The 14,120-nt window shown below is 33.9% G+C and overlaps 1 protein-coding gene across 2 annotated transcripts in view; it reads left to right on the top strand.

Annotated features, from left to right (window-relative positions):
- The window catches only part of LOC145676017 (uncharacterized), a 38,898-nt gene extending 25,750 nt beyond the window's left edge, over positions 1-13,148 (top strand). For both annotated transcript variants that reach the window (XM_081746856.1, XM_081746855.1), the window contains exon 3: positions 11,548-13,148. In XM_081746856.1, coding sequence (XP_081602982.1) covers positions 11,548-12,265 — 718 coding nt within the window. In that variant the 3' untranslated portion in view covers positions 12,266-13,148. The remainder of the gene's footprint in view (positions 1-11,547) is intronic.
- The last annotated feature ends 972 nt before the right edge of the window (positions 13,149-14,120 follow it).

Raw genomic sequence — 14,120 nt, 5'->3', positions numbered from 1 at the left:
ATGAAAATTAAATGGTCAGCTGGCGTAGACGGCATACCGCCAAGTATTGTAAAGAAAAGCATTAAATATATTGCTGACCCTCTGTGTTTCCTCATAAATATGTCGTTTTCAAGTGGAGAATTCCCTAGTATATTAAAAATTGCAAAAGTAAAACCAATATATAAAAAAGGCGACAAATCAGCGCTTGAAAATTATAGGCCCATTTCGCTTCTCTCAATTTTCTCAAAAATCTTAGAAACCACAAAGAGTGTCCGGCTAGCATCCTTTTTACTTAAACATGATCTAATAACACACGAGCAACATGGCTTCCTACAAGGGAAATCAACGGAAACCGCAATATATAACTTCGTGGAAAGTGTACATTAAAGTTTAGATAGTAAGGAGAAATGTATAGGTGTTTTTCTGGATCTTTCGAAAGCATTTGACTTAGTGTCACATAGAAATCTTCTCTCAAAGCTACAAGATTACGGAATAAGAGGCATTGCATCCAAATGGTTTCAATCGTATCTGAAAAATCGGCAGCAAGTAGTCGAAATTACATACAATAACAGGGATACAAACCAAGCTACACACTACATATCAGAGAAACAAGAAATAACATGTGGAGTGCCACAAGGATCCGTATTAGGGCCGCTATTATTTTTGATATATATTAACGACCTACCAAGTAATATTGCTCCAGCAGAAGCATCCCTTTATGCAGATGACGCTAATATTATAGTAAAAGGTAAAACAAATGAGGTTGTTGAAGGTAGTGCAAACGAAATTCTTTGTAAAATCTCTCACTGAGTTAAAGAAAATGAGCTTAAATTAAATATTGAAAAGACACAAGCAATCAATTTTCATCACATGCACAGCCTAGGAACATTGTAATTCAAAATAATGAAATAGAATATGTAAACTCAACTAAGTTCTTAGGAATTTGGATAGATAAAAATCTTTCCTGGGATGTGCAAATAACTAAGCTTAGTAAAAAATTAAACCAAATATATTTCGCAATTAAAGTTCTTAAAAATGTTTTAAGAGAGTCTACTTTAAAAACAATTTACTTTGGATTATTCCAATCGAATTTAACATATGGTATTATATTTTGGGGAAATACACACAAGGCCAAAGTAATCTTTACGATACAGAAACGAATAATAAGAATGATGGCAACTGCTAAACTAAAAGATCATTGCAAACCAATATTTAAAAAATTTCGTATACTTCCAGTACCCTGTTTGTATATTTTAAATCTATTGATATTTGTAAAGAAACACCTACAAGGTATCCTTACGCGAGTAGAACAGCAACATGATCATGATACAAGAAACAAAGAAAACTTTTCTATTGTAGAACACAGAACAGTATTATATGAAAAAGGATGTAAATACGCGGGTATCATGCTTTACAATAAACTTCCGAAAGAAATAAAAACTCAGGACTCTGTTGCTAAATTTAAAAAAGAACTCCAGAAATATTTATTACAACATTGCTTTTACTCGGTAGAGGAATACATGAACTGGTAAGTAAATAGAAACGTTACAGGATGTACAGTAAATCAATGTCATTACTTGCTTTTAGCATTACATATTTGTTGGAGGGTTTCTAAATACACTGCAAGTAATAGTTGCTAAGTTTATTTTTAACAATGATGTCGTAAAAAGAACAGTGTAATAAGATGTAAGAAGTAAGGCTTAATTACTAACCTAATGTATGTAATTTTCAATATTATTGTTTCTTTTACTTTTGTATTCATATATAAATGACGTGTCCGCTTCATATGCATTGTAGTACAGTGCTAAATATATGAAAAAAGGACGAAATAAATACAATACAATACAATACAATATATCTTAAAATTAGGAAGCAGCGATTGAAGTACACTAGGAGCCACACAGTGTTGCCAGGTGTGACCGAAGGTGTAAATGAATTTTTTTGCAAGACGTAAATTGACTCATAACCTATACGTATGAATGTTCTTCCGTTAATTTTCAGTTTGTTTAGTTAGAGTAGCTTGGAAACTATGGAACAGAAAGAAGAATTTTTCATTTCCACCCATAACTGATCGGATGAGGCCTTTGTAAGGGAGAACTAGATAATTCGTAGTTTTCATAAATTAACACACTCAATTAGCAACATTGCTGATGTTTCAGTGCACCAGAAGGTGTGTTAAAAACCTCTCTACATTATGGAATTTTTGAAAATAATGCAACAGAAACTGAAATTATGACGATAAAACGTTTACTTACATGCACCCGGCAATACTGCTATTAACACGAAACGGGTTATCAGCTCTACAGCGATGCTGGAAGTGCCACCTGTTTTAGTGGTTCACACGTATTTCCATTTTGGCAGCAACTTTACGAAGGGTAGAAGTGCTGATGTTCTCAATGACACTGCGAATGTTCGTTTGCAGGTCTTGTATAGTTCCAGAATTGTTCTTGTATACCTCTTGCTTTAAGTATCCCCATAAAAATGAATAGCAGTGTTGCTGGTTGCATGTAAGTAAAAATTTTACCATGATAATTTCAAAGTTTCTTTTTCGTTGTTTTCAGGAATTGCATAATGTAGACAGATCCTTAACACACCTTCTGATGTACTGATACATCAGCAATGTAGCCAATTTAGAGTGTTAACTTATGAAAACTACGATATCCCTCGTTCCCCCTTACAGAGGTTTCATCCTATTAGTTATGAGTGGAAATGAAAAATTCTTTTTTTCTCTTCCATAGTTTCCAAGCTATTCCAACTGAATAAACTGAAAATTAACGACAGAACATACATACGTATGAGATGTGAGTCAATTTACATGTTTTGCAAAGAAAAAAAAATGATTTACAACTTCGGTTACATCTGGCAAAATTTGTGGTTCCTAGTGTACTTAAATCGCTGCTTCCTAGTTTAAAAATGTATACATGAACAATGCTTCATTTTGGTATAACCATTATTTGTGTATTGCTTGAGGTTCAAAAGTTCTACTATCCCAAACTCCAGGTTCATTGTATATTGGACACTGTATTATCTAATACTTACTACAATATATGTTATCTATTATTTAGTATTATCTAGTTTAGTTAGGGTTTGTAGTTCCCAATGTTTATTCCAATGTTCCCATGCATTTGAATAATGATTATTTTCTCGTACGAAACACGATTAACGATACATTTTGGCTCAGATTTAATTTTGTTTTTTAAGTGATAAAAATTCTACCCCATGTTACAGGTCTTAATTCTAATTTAGGTGTTACGTTTAGATTGTATAAATGCACGTGCGTTGTATTCTAAACATACGTCAATGGTTAAAAGTAAAACGTTTGGTTTTCTTTCCTCCTTTCATGATTCGATGTACATGTTGACAAAATTTTAACTGTCTACGGAATGTCTTCATAAATCCTTTATAATTCTTGTTTCCTTTATTTCTACATGATTAACCTCATATCTGCTAACAAAGTACCGGGATTGTCTTTTGTTCGTGTATATCGTACATTTTTCCCTATATTTTTATTATTATTTTCGCATCACGCATTTACTATATTTATTATCTTCTTGTAGCAGGTAGTTATCGTACAATGTAATCACTATTCTAAAGAATTCAATATTATTGGTGTACAGATTCTAATGCCTACTTTTATCAAGATCATTTATAAACATAAAAAAATGAGGGAGTTCTATGAGCTACGCTTGTGGTGTATAATATTTCCTACATAATTCGCATTAGATTATCCCGATTGGAGTTCCATATATTCTATTTTAAAAATAGCCTTTGTACCAGCGAATGTACGAGGAAGAGAGAGTTAATAATTTATAACTTAGTAATACGATAATTTTGTTACTTGTGACCTTTTGACTCGAAAGCTTTCGAAATATACTGTATTTACAGAGTTACTAAAGTGTCCCTTAGCGTCCCTTATAAGATAAAAGCGATTTTAGATACCCGGAATTGGTAAGTTTACTCATGGTGCTTGTCAGTTGAACGGCCAACAATTTGCTATCTGCCAGTTTCAAAGTTGCTAAAAATATTGAAAGAGGTTCATGTGATATATGAAACGGATAGAATTTTAGGAGAGAACCAGTTGTATAATCAGATTTTACATAACTGTAATAACTGTGGTTATAATCACTCCAAACCAGCTGTACATCCAAGATCTCTTCAGGTTTACTTTTGGCGAGCACCCAGATAATTGTTCAAAAATTAGAATTATTTCACTAATTTCATTCTTATTCTTTCTTAAATGATTTGCGCTGGCAAACATGAAAGTATTTTACAATGCATTGCTAAAATTCAAGGGAGCCATCTTAGTAATTGTTGAAAAATTAAAATTCTTTTACGATTTGCGTATAGATACGAAGTACGGATGTATGCATAAAAAGTACAGTGCAAAAGCTTTTCAATCTGTGCTGGTTGTCACTAAAACACGAATGCTATCTAAACGAATCGTTGCAGTTCGAATCTGGACTGCCCGAGCGAAAAGTTGCGTCCGTAGGAAGCAGGCGCGTCAGCGAATGTGGTTGTACGTGTAATCAAGTGTAGGGAAAACGAATGGATTTTGGAAAATACAATTTTCAATAGCACTTGCCATGGCTTCATACTAGCAGCACTCCACTTGTAAACACAAAATACAACTTCTGAACTCTGCGCGATAATACCGTTCACTTACTTTATCCGTAGTAAAGCACTTGTAAGGATTTTACATTAATAACCATGTACTTGTAAAAATTAAAATACAGGTATATTACTTTATATTTAATTCTATCGCTTGCATAAATTCGTGCTTTATAAAATGTCTTTCCATACATAGTATTGAATTTTACCTGTAAACCTCGCAAAATGGTTTGCATCAAAAGTGCACAAACCAAGGGGTGGTAATGAAACAAAGTCAACACCATTGCTCTCCTCATTTTTCCGAAACTGAACAGGTACGTGCTAAATCCTTGGTTCGTTGAAAATTACAATGTAGCAAAAAATCTTAGATATACGTATTTTTCGTTTATTTGGTATCCAGTCACCTTAACTGCAGACCATTACTGGGACATGCTAGGCGAACTTATTCTTCCAAATAGCAGATTTCTCTTTTTTCACCATCATGAGGCGTCAACTCAATATGTACTGCAAATTTGACAATATTCGAATGGTAATTCTCTGTTTGTTGCATGGTCGACGTAGACAAGCAGAATGTCATGGCAGTCATTTAACTTATCAGTATAGAACTTTCACCTATGGTGTCAACTGAAAACAATTCTATATGGTGAGATACAAAATACGTGCGCAGAAATTATACCTGAGATATTGCCCCGTGTCCATAAAGCATGGGAGACACATTTGCAAGCGTGTATAGCGCAACACATAAATCAGCACATTAATCATATTTTGTATGAGATAATCTGAGAATGAATTTAATGTCATTATAATTGCATAGTTAGTACAGTTAAATCTGATTATACCATTAAATTTCTCCTAAAATTCTAGCCCTGCTTCATATGAACCCCTCCAATTTAAACTTTTTCAGCAATTTTCGAAATATTGTACGGCAAGATCGCTGTCGTTTATCTGACATGAACCACAAAGTTTCTCTCTCTGGTTTAAATTGTCCCTATACTTACCAAGACCGTCTATCTGTAATCGATTTAAATAAGCCAGAGAGGATCACATTGTAGATAGAAAATCAATACATGAGCTATGCTTTGTACATTAGAAACTTGAGAAATATAGTCCTCCTTAACAATTAACATCTTATTCAACTCGGGAAGTAAGTTAGCGAGTTCAGACATCGTTCATTGAAATGGTATCCCATAAAGTGTGGTGCGAATACAGATCCTTGTCAAACAATATCGTTGCATTAGATTTATGTGAAATGAAGCACCGTTGGCTCAAAAGTCTTTTCCAGTGAAATGTAATCGGTAGAACATGTTTGCACAGCAAGTATGAGGTCAAAATTTCTGCGTCGGTTAAAATGAGCTTCATGAATGGAAGTAGTAGATTGTAAGTGTAGACTGTTGATTCATCTAAAGATAACTCCCAGGGCCATTAATGTTACGCTGAGAGTCACTCAGATTAAATGTTAAGACAAAAAGGGAACATAACCTCGGGAATTAATTCCGTTTCCTATCTTCCATTAATTTCTTTTGCATGACTAAAATTGTGCATAGTCGACTTTGGCGTGAGAATAGAGATTTCAACTTCCCCTGATAAAGTAGGGGACATTGAACAACGGTGTATGTGTTAATGTGATGCCAGCAACAAAGGGTTTAGATGAGGTGGTATCAGCTGGTGACCGTATGCCAAAAGAAAAAGTTTGGAATATACCTTTGAGTAATGCAACTTATAGAAATTTTTCCCCCTACAAACATAAAATGTCTTGATTTACACATTATGTAGTAAATATTTAGAATGGAAATTATTAGAACGGGTAACGAAGTTCACGTGCTTTCATTCAGGTGGCGTTTAGAGTCGGGTTTGAATAATAGACAATCTCTATTCCATGGAGAATCATGATACAAAAAGTTCAATCTAGCCGTCGTGGTCATTCTAGAAAGCTGTGGATCATTACTTACTATCAATTCTCGTTAATACAAGCCAATGCATTAAACTGTAATCTCTTCCGGTTTGAATTCAGATACACAAAACCACGCTGAAAAAGGAAATATACAGACAGCGTTACACACGAAACTTTATAGCTTTTAAAAATTTTGGGGAAGTGTGCAGGCAGAAAGCCATCAGTGACTTTGTTAAAAGCCGATTACCTAATATCTTTCTAGGATTCAATTACACGGAAATAACGTCTTCTATTCAAATTTTTTGCATTCAATTTTTATGAAGCAGATATAATGCTCAATTACTATCTTCTGAAATTTGGGTTATAAAGGTCTTCAAGGTTATAAGTTTTCAAAGGTGAACAGTACACTGGTAAGAACGGAAGAATAAATTTAAACATTTGTTTTATCTGCGTCGTCCCAACACGGAATTACCCTGAATTTGGATCACTATCAGTATATTTAAGATTCTCGGGATCACTTGCTAAAGGTTGCGTTTATCAATAACTGGTAACAATGATTCACGAATTCTCCTCTTTATTATTTTTTATTCTTCAATTTGCTAACATTTTCTCTCATACACTTGATTGAATTTTCAATTCATTGTGTTAACTTCGCGCAGATCTCTTTCCCTACCAAATTTGCTTCAAGGGTCAATAATAGCTAAACGATCTAACCCATCGCCCTTCGTCTGTTTTTCAAAAGGCAACATTACAATAGAGGTGAATGTAACTTGCTAGATGTCCTTTCAACTGCGAAAGAAATCAGCGCCTACTTTACAATAACCTTGTATACTCTCTTAGCAACTATTTTAGAATAAAAGAAAAGAGTTTCATGTACATCGAGAACATTTCGATTTATGTAAGAAATGAAAGTGCAAACCATATTAAATTTGAGCATCAGGAGTGCCATAGCATTACAATACCATAGCAGATATGCTGAAAACATCGTACTAATCCAACATTATAATGGGATAACCTTCTCCTAGTTGCTGTTAAGGAGACCTGAACGTAAAATTAATCCAGAGTTAATTTTTGATTGTGGAATTCTATTACATTACTAGGTGGTCCGAGTCTATTTATATTTCAGAATCTGTAATCCATTGTGTATGTACAGCAATAATGTATATGTTTTACATAATTTTTAATAGATTTTACTTCATCGGCTGTTAAGTAAATATTTTATAGGTTAAAAAAGCTGATTTTTTTATTATTTAACTTGAACTCTGAATATTTTATTACAAAACACGAAGCCACTGAAGACACAATTACTGTGTTCTTTATTATTGTTATATGCGGTGCGGCGTCTAGCTCATAATAATGTGTTTAAGTTTCTTTTGGAAAGAGTTAGACCCTCAGGTACAGCTTGAAGCAATGAAACTGTACGAAAGTTCAAATTACAAATCCAAATTACTAACAAACTCTTACGCCGTGTGGTTATGCATTCAAAAACACACGTCTCGTTTGACTTACTGTTCCTGGTATGTCTGGTATTCATACCAACGCGTCTTCCTCTGTTTACAGGAGTCTGTCTGACGTAATATATTCTTCCCATTCACACGGAAAATGCAGGAAACATTGTTACAATCTTTATAATTCTAAAAGCGTCTCTCTCATTCATTTGTTGTGAAATAGGTTTTTAGATCCTGAAAAATAAATGTTACAAAATCTTACGGGGCTTCATATATGCCTTTATGCTCATTCTTTTCCTTCTTCATAGACTGCTTATCACATGAAGCTAGGGAGATGCTCCTTGTGAAATTTTCGGAAATTGTCAACAGTGGTAGTAGGTTTTCTGCTTCCCAAAGCTTGTAATGTGGATGCAGAGCTCAAAATCTACTGACAGAAATGAGTGTTATTTAATGATTAATTTAATATGTTTTCCCACAAATTGCAAGCAAATATCCCATGGACGTCATTTTGGGCAAGACATGAGAGTGTAATTGCCGCCTGCTTTGAGTTTCATAAACGCATATTTTTTGATGAAATGTATAGTAATACACCAATGAAATAGTGAAACTCTTATGTCGGCATAGAATCATTGATCCCCCCCCCCCCCGTGCAATACCTCTAATGACGCTGCTTTTAAGAATAAATCTCTATTTTAAATAGCGCATTGTTAGAGCGCTTGCATTTTGTTTCAGGAGTGGGGGGATTGATTGCATGACATGCGAGTTAATAGCGGACAACATAAGGAGAGATAAATTCAAGTATGGGGACAGAGTTATTATTTATATATGCAAGTTTAGGATCGGGGAAAAATGATCAGATAGCATCCGTAATATAACGAAGATTGTGTTTTTTGTGAACAGAAGATCGAGTGTTTCTGAACACTGAGGATAACATCAAAGAGTTTTCGAATGAAGATGGAGTATGAGGATCAAATGTTCGCAACTTTCGTGAGATCTTCTGAATTAAGAACTGAAAAATCTTGAGATTCCGAGACAATTTTTAAACGACAAACATCTTAGCTATCCAGCAACGAGTTTATCTATTCAGCCACAGAGGACTCTACGCAGTCAAACATATACTTTCCCTTTAGCTATGTAGGGTAACAAACATAGTGGAATATGCCAAAATTCGCTCAGTGGGTGCGCCGTTTACATTCTACGTAGACCTCTTGCATGAAGATAATTTCGTCTTGTTCAGGAACACTTTTATATTAGACATTATTTATATTTTATGTCCTATATATTTGAAGAAGCCTATAACCTCTAGGCTTCTCTTCAAATGCATAAGACATAAAATTTAAGTAGTAAATGACTAACATACAGGAAAATAGAAATAAAAAAAATATGTGTAAGTACAACTAAGGACTATTATAGATTAACAAAAATAAAGATGAAGGATAAGTTTTATAAAAATCATACTTGAATGGAAAAACATAATTTTAAAATCATGTTCTGTTTATGCATCGTTAGACAAAAAAAGCGCTTATCTGGAGTGCCACTATTGATCTCTTCTAATTCGAAAACTATAAATTCGACAAAAATATTTTTCGTATTCTCTTCTTTTTCCATTTCTCACCTTCCCCCTAGGAATGGCTTTAGTGTGTTAACCTCACATAGTATATTTTTCAGATGTTAATTTATACCTATACTAAATTCGTCTGAAATTCTTTTACGACTCCATGTTGAATGATATGGTGCATTGTACGATTTTCTCTGAGTCGGACAATTCTAAACATACATAAATATATTCCAGTGACAATGAACTGTTGTAGTATTGCCGGACTGGCGTCGTTGTTAAAAAATTCAAGATGATACGACGTAGGGAAGCGAGTTTAATTAAGCTTGTAAGATTTAATATCAGAGTTGGCACATCAGATTTTAAAGAAAAGCACTAATAGCAAGTCTGATGTTTGGAAATAATTTCGGTTAAAATAGCTGCGACTACGTTTAGTCATAGCATTCAATTTCTGGAATACAGAATATGAGTGTAACTAAGAGAAATAAAATACAAACCTAGGACAATCCGTGTAGTAGCCCCTTACACTAAGCATTCGTCTAACACATAATGACCTAAGCGCGTTATTTTTTAAATTTATAGGTTCACATTCAGGTCACACTTTTATGCGTATTTCCGTTTTTTTTTTTTGTTTTTTTACGAAACATTTTTGTTTACAAAAGTCTAGCATGTTTACAATGATTTGTTTGATTTTACATTAGGGTTTGGGAAAAGTTAGCACCAATTTATAAGACAGTTCTATCAAAAAAAAAATCTCCATTGAGTAATAGTAAGAAATTTTTAATGTCTTGAAACATGTTTCTAAACAAGAAGAAGTTCATTGTGCACACTGTAAGTAAGCTACAAGAGGTCTGCGCTCAGTGTAAAGGGTGTACCAACCGAGCGAACATTTCGAATATTCCATTATATTATTTGTTCAACATAGCTAAACGGAAAGTATATTAATGATTGCTTCGATTTGTCCGTGGCTGAATAGGTAGTTATGGCTTGATAGCTAAGGGGGTCGTGATTCGAAATCCGTCTGAGAAGCTGAAGATCTTTTTAGTTCTCGATTCCGCAAATCTTCCTCTTTCTTCGCAATTATCTGTGGTGTAAGGAGCTATCTCCTTAATTCAACAACTGCTTCGTGTGGTCATTGAAGTCCCGACACTTTCCTTTTCCATTTCACAAACTCAAAATATTCGTCATATTACGAATGCTGTCTAATCATTTTTACCCAATTCTAAACTTGCATACGTAATTCTTCCCTCTCTTTCTCTATATTTGAATCTCTCTCCGTCTGTCTAATTTCGGCGCTACCAATTCGCATGGCTTGGAATCAAACATTTGACTGTTGGAACCAAATCTGAGCTCACTAGCATGACGGAAGGTAATCTTTTTCCCTCGGGAAGTCGTGTGTTTTTTTCTCTCATGTTTTAGGGTCGCAATAAAAGAATTAATCTCAGTTAGTTTATTAGCAAACAAAACGTTTCTTTCATTTCTAGAAAGTGCTATATAAAACACCGTACAGTAAAATACATTCCTAGAAAGTATTCTTTGTGTAATGTATATATGATATGTTGAATAACCTCCTCAACCACTAAATTAAAGTAAAACATTTGTAATATGAAATTAAAATTATTTACTTTCTTCACTGAAGATTTCTGGCGCAAATCCTTAGTATTTGATATGATGTGCACATTTTTTAAGTAAATTCTTTATTGAATTGTGTGTATTATTACAGATGGTCCCTTCAGAAGAAAGTAAAACCGTCTTTGTATTATGGAATACATAACTAATAAACTTACTTCTTAGGAACATATTACTATCCTCTCACAGGGAATGTCTCCTTCAGGTTCTAGTGTCTGCAAGGCTAAAGACCGCATTTCGATAATAGAATATATATTTTAGGAAGATATTTTGAACATTAGCTTTTGTCCTAATGAGTTTTTGATTCTAATTGCTGTAATTTCCTCTAGAGAATATTGTTATCCTTATTGAGAAAGATTCATCTCCCTTTAGGATCTTATTTTGTAGTTAGAGGTATTGTTTCAAAATATAAAGCAATTTTGTTTGATATTTTACAGATCACAAATCACTTGTTCATATAATTGTAATACGACGCTGAACGAAAATTTCAACGTTCCAACGCCTAGTGCAGTAAATACGGATGTAAAACATACACATAAAGCTTACAGACAACATACTTGTCCTGAGTGCGGAAAAACGTTCAGGTTTAAGCGTCATTTAAATACTCACAAACTTACTCATACAAGTTTGGGGTCATATCAGTGCATTCAGTGTGGGAAGGTGTTTACTATGAAATATCATTTAAATCGTCACATGCTTTGTCATACAGATAAAAGCACACACTCCTGCATTCAATGTGGAAAAGTGTTTAATAACAAAAGTGAATTAAGTCGGCACGTCCTTACTCATACGAAAATAAAAACATATTCTTGCAATGAGTGTGGAATAGCTTATAGCCGTCAATGTGACTTAAGTAATCACATGCTTGCTCATACAGGTGACAAGCCAGGCGAAAGGTTATATTCTTGCATGCAGTGTGGTAAAACGTTTGCTGAGAAACGTTATTTAGATAGACACATGCTTACACATACAGGTGAAAAACGATATCAATGCGTTGAATGTGGAAAATGTTTTTCTCAGAACGGTAATTTAAAGACACACATGCTTGTCCATACGGGTGAAAAACCATATCATTGCATTGAGTGTGGAAGATCGTTTACTAGAAAAATGTCATTAAACTTGCATATGATTGATCATACAAGTGAAAAATCTTAACTTGATTCGTGTGGCAAGACTTCTACTCAGCAATGTACCTTAACAATATGCATACTCATGTAGGTTAAGCTCATCCTTTTATTTAGTATGGCAGATCGTTAACAAAGAAGTTAATGGCACGATGATACATGCCATGTTCTTGCGTTTAGGATATTTTACTCGTGAAAAAAAATTCTAAGGACATGTTTACTCATGCTGGACTTTTGATATTATTCGATTGTTTTAAAAGCAGAATGCACTGCAACTAAACTCCAAAAGGCAGTTTGGAATTTCTACCTTTGACTCAGTGGAAGTATTACCGTTTACTTCCTTTTATTTTAATAATGAATTCCTTGCCAGAAAAATTGTATGCTTCAAATCATAATGGTCAAGCTTTTCTCAGATAAGTAAAAATGAAACGCGTATACATATATACTCATATAGAGGAAATCTCATCTCTGCATTCAATGTGATGAAATGTTTGTTTTCGAAGCTTATCTGAAATATCATGTGTTCCTTTATACACAGAAATAGATATTTCATATAGTACAGCAAGTATCTAAGAAACGAACTGCTTGGCGAACCACATTGTAACCCATACAGACGACAGAGTATATATCATTTTTAGCTTGATATAAGGTTTGTTCAAAAATTTAGTTCGTAACTATAAGTATTCAATCCTACAAGCCGGGAAGATAATGTTTGCATTTAATGTGCGAGGCATTTACTGCAAATTATAGGCTCAAAAGCTACGTGAATGCTGTTTCATATGACAATCCATGTGCGTGCTTTCAGGAATAAGAAACGGTCGGAAAAACATTCTGTACTCTAATATAATTCTACAACTACTGCTGATCGGATATTTTGATTTACCAGGTGTGTATTTTAGTGTCGTTGCCAGAAACTCATCAAAGGAAGGCTCAAAAATACAACCATTATATATATAGTATGTGTGTATGTGTTAAAATTGCGGAGCACCAAGTTACCATGGAGACTTGAAATACGAGTGTTGCACCTAGCTAGCGAGAGCCAACCCATATATGCGAGTGGAGCAAATTGTTCGCCACTGGTCTCTAATTATTCAGTTTAGCAATAGATATTTTCAAAAAATAGATCTTCCATCAAAGTTCTATGATTTTGCAGGTGGATCTAGACTTCAAATTTCTTGTTTTGCCATAATATATATCAAAATATTACTTAGAATTAATTACATATACCAGCCTGGAGAGGTTAGAAATATGGCGCTTGAATCGAATACCTGATCACGCACGGGACCTATTAACGCATTCTGAACTTCTTCCTTACCAGAAAGAAAATATAATCTTTATTTTCTAAATTGCAAGGACTCAATACTCGTCAAAATTGATTCTGCTCGCGACTTCAGAAAATTCCAGTGTTGCATGCGCGTTTATTTGTGGACTCCCTGCCGCCTCCACTGTTTCGCCATCAGTTACGTTTGATTCTTCAGACGGGGTTTTCTTTGGTAACTTTTAAATAAAAAAAACAATAGCATGAATAGAAAACCATTTGTTTGTTACTCATTACCAGGAAACAATAAAATAAAGTAAGCTGAATGCATTTCATACTAAAGAAAAATAGACTATAAAAGGGGTAAGTTAAATATGATCAGGTAAGAGAAGAACTTAAAGCTCATCTTTGTAGTAATTGTATTTTGGAAGTAATTTTATTATTTGTTGCAACATAAATACGTGTCAGGATATCATTCAAAATTCTTTGGAAATTAACTTGCAAAAGCAAATATTCAATAAATCTAATTACTAAAATTGTATAATGGTGTATATATTTTAGTAAAAGTGAGGTAGACATGAAATTAAAATTTCTAATGTAGACAATTCTGAAATTTAATAAGATAATC

Source organism: Thermobia domestica, chromosome 18 (assembly GCF_964235325.1).
Source record: "Thermobia domestica chromosome 18, izTheDome1.hap1.1, whole genome shotgun sequence".
NCBI classification, from domain to species: domain Eukaryota; kingdom Metazoa; phylum Arthropoda; class Insecta; order Zygentoma; family Lepismatidae; genus Thermobia; species Thermobia domestica.
Note: the sequence above shows the minus strand (reverse complement) of the source record. Positions and strands in the feature narration are given on the sequence as shown.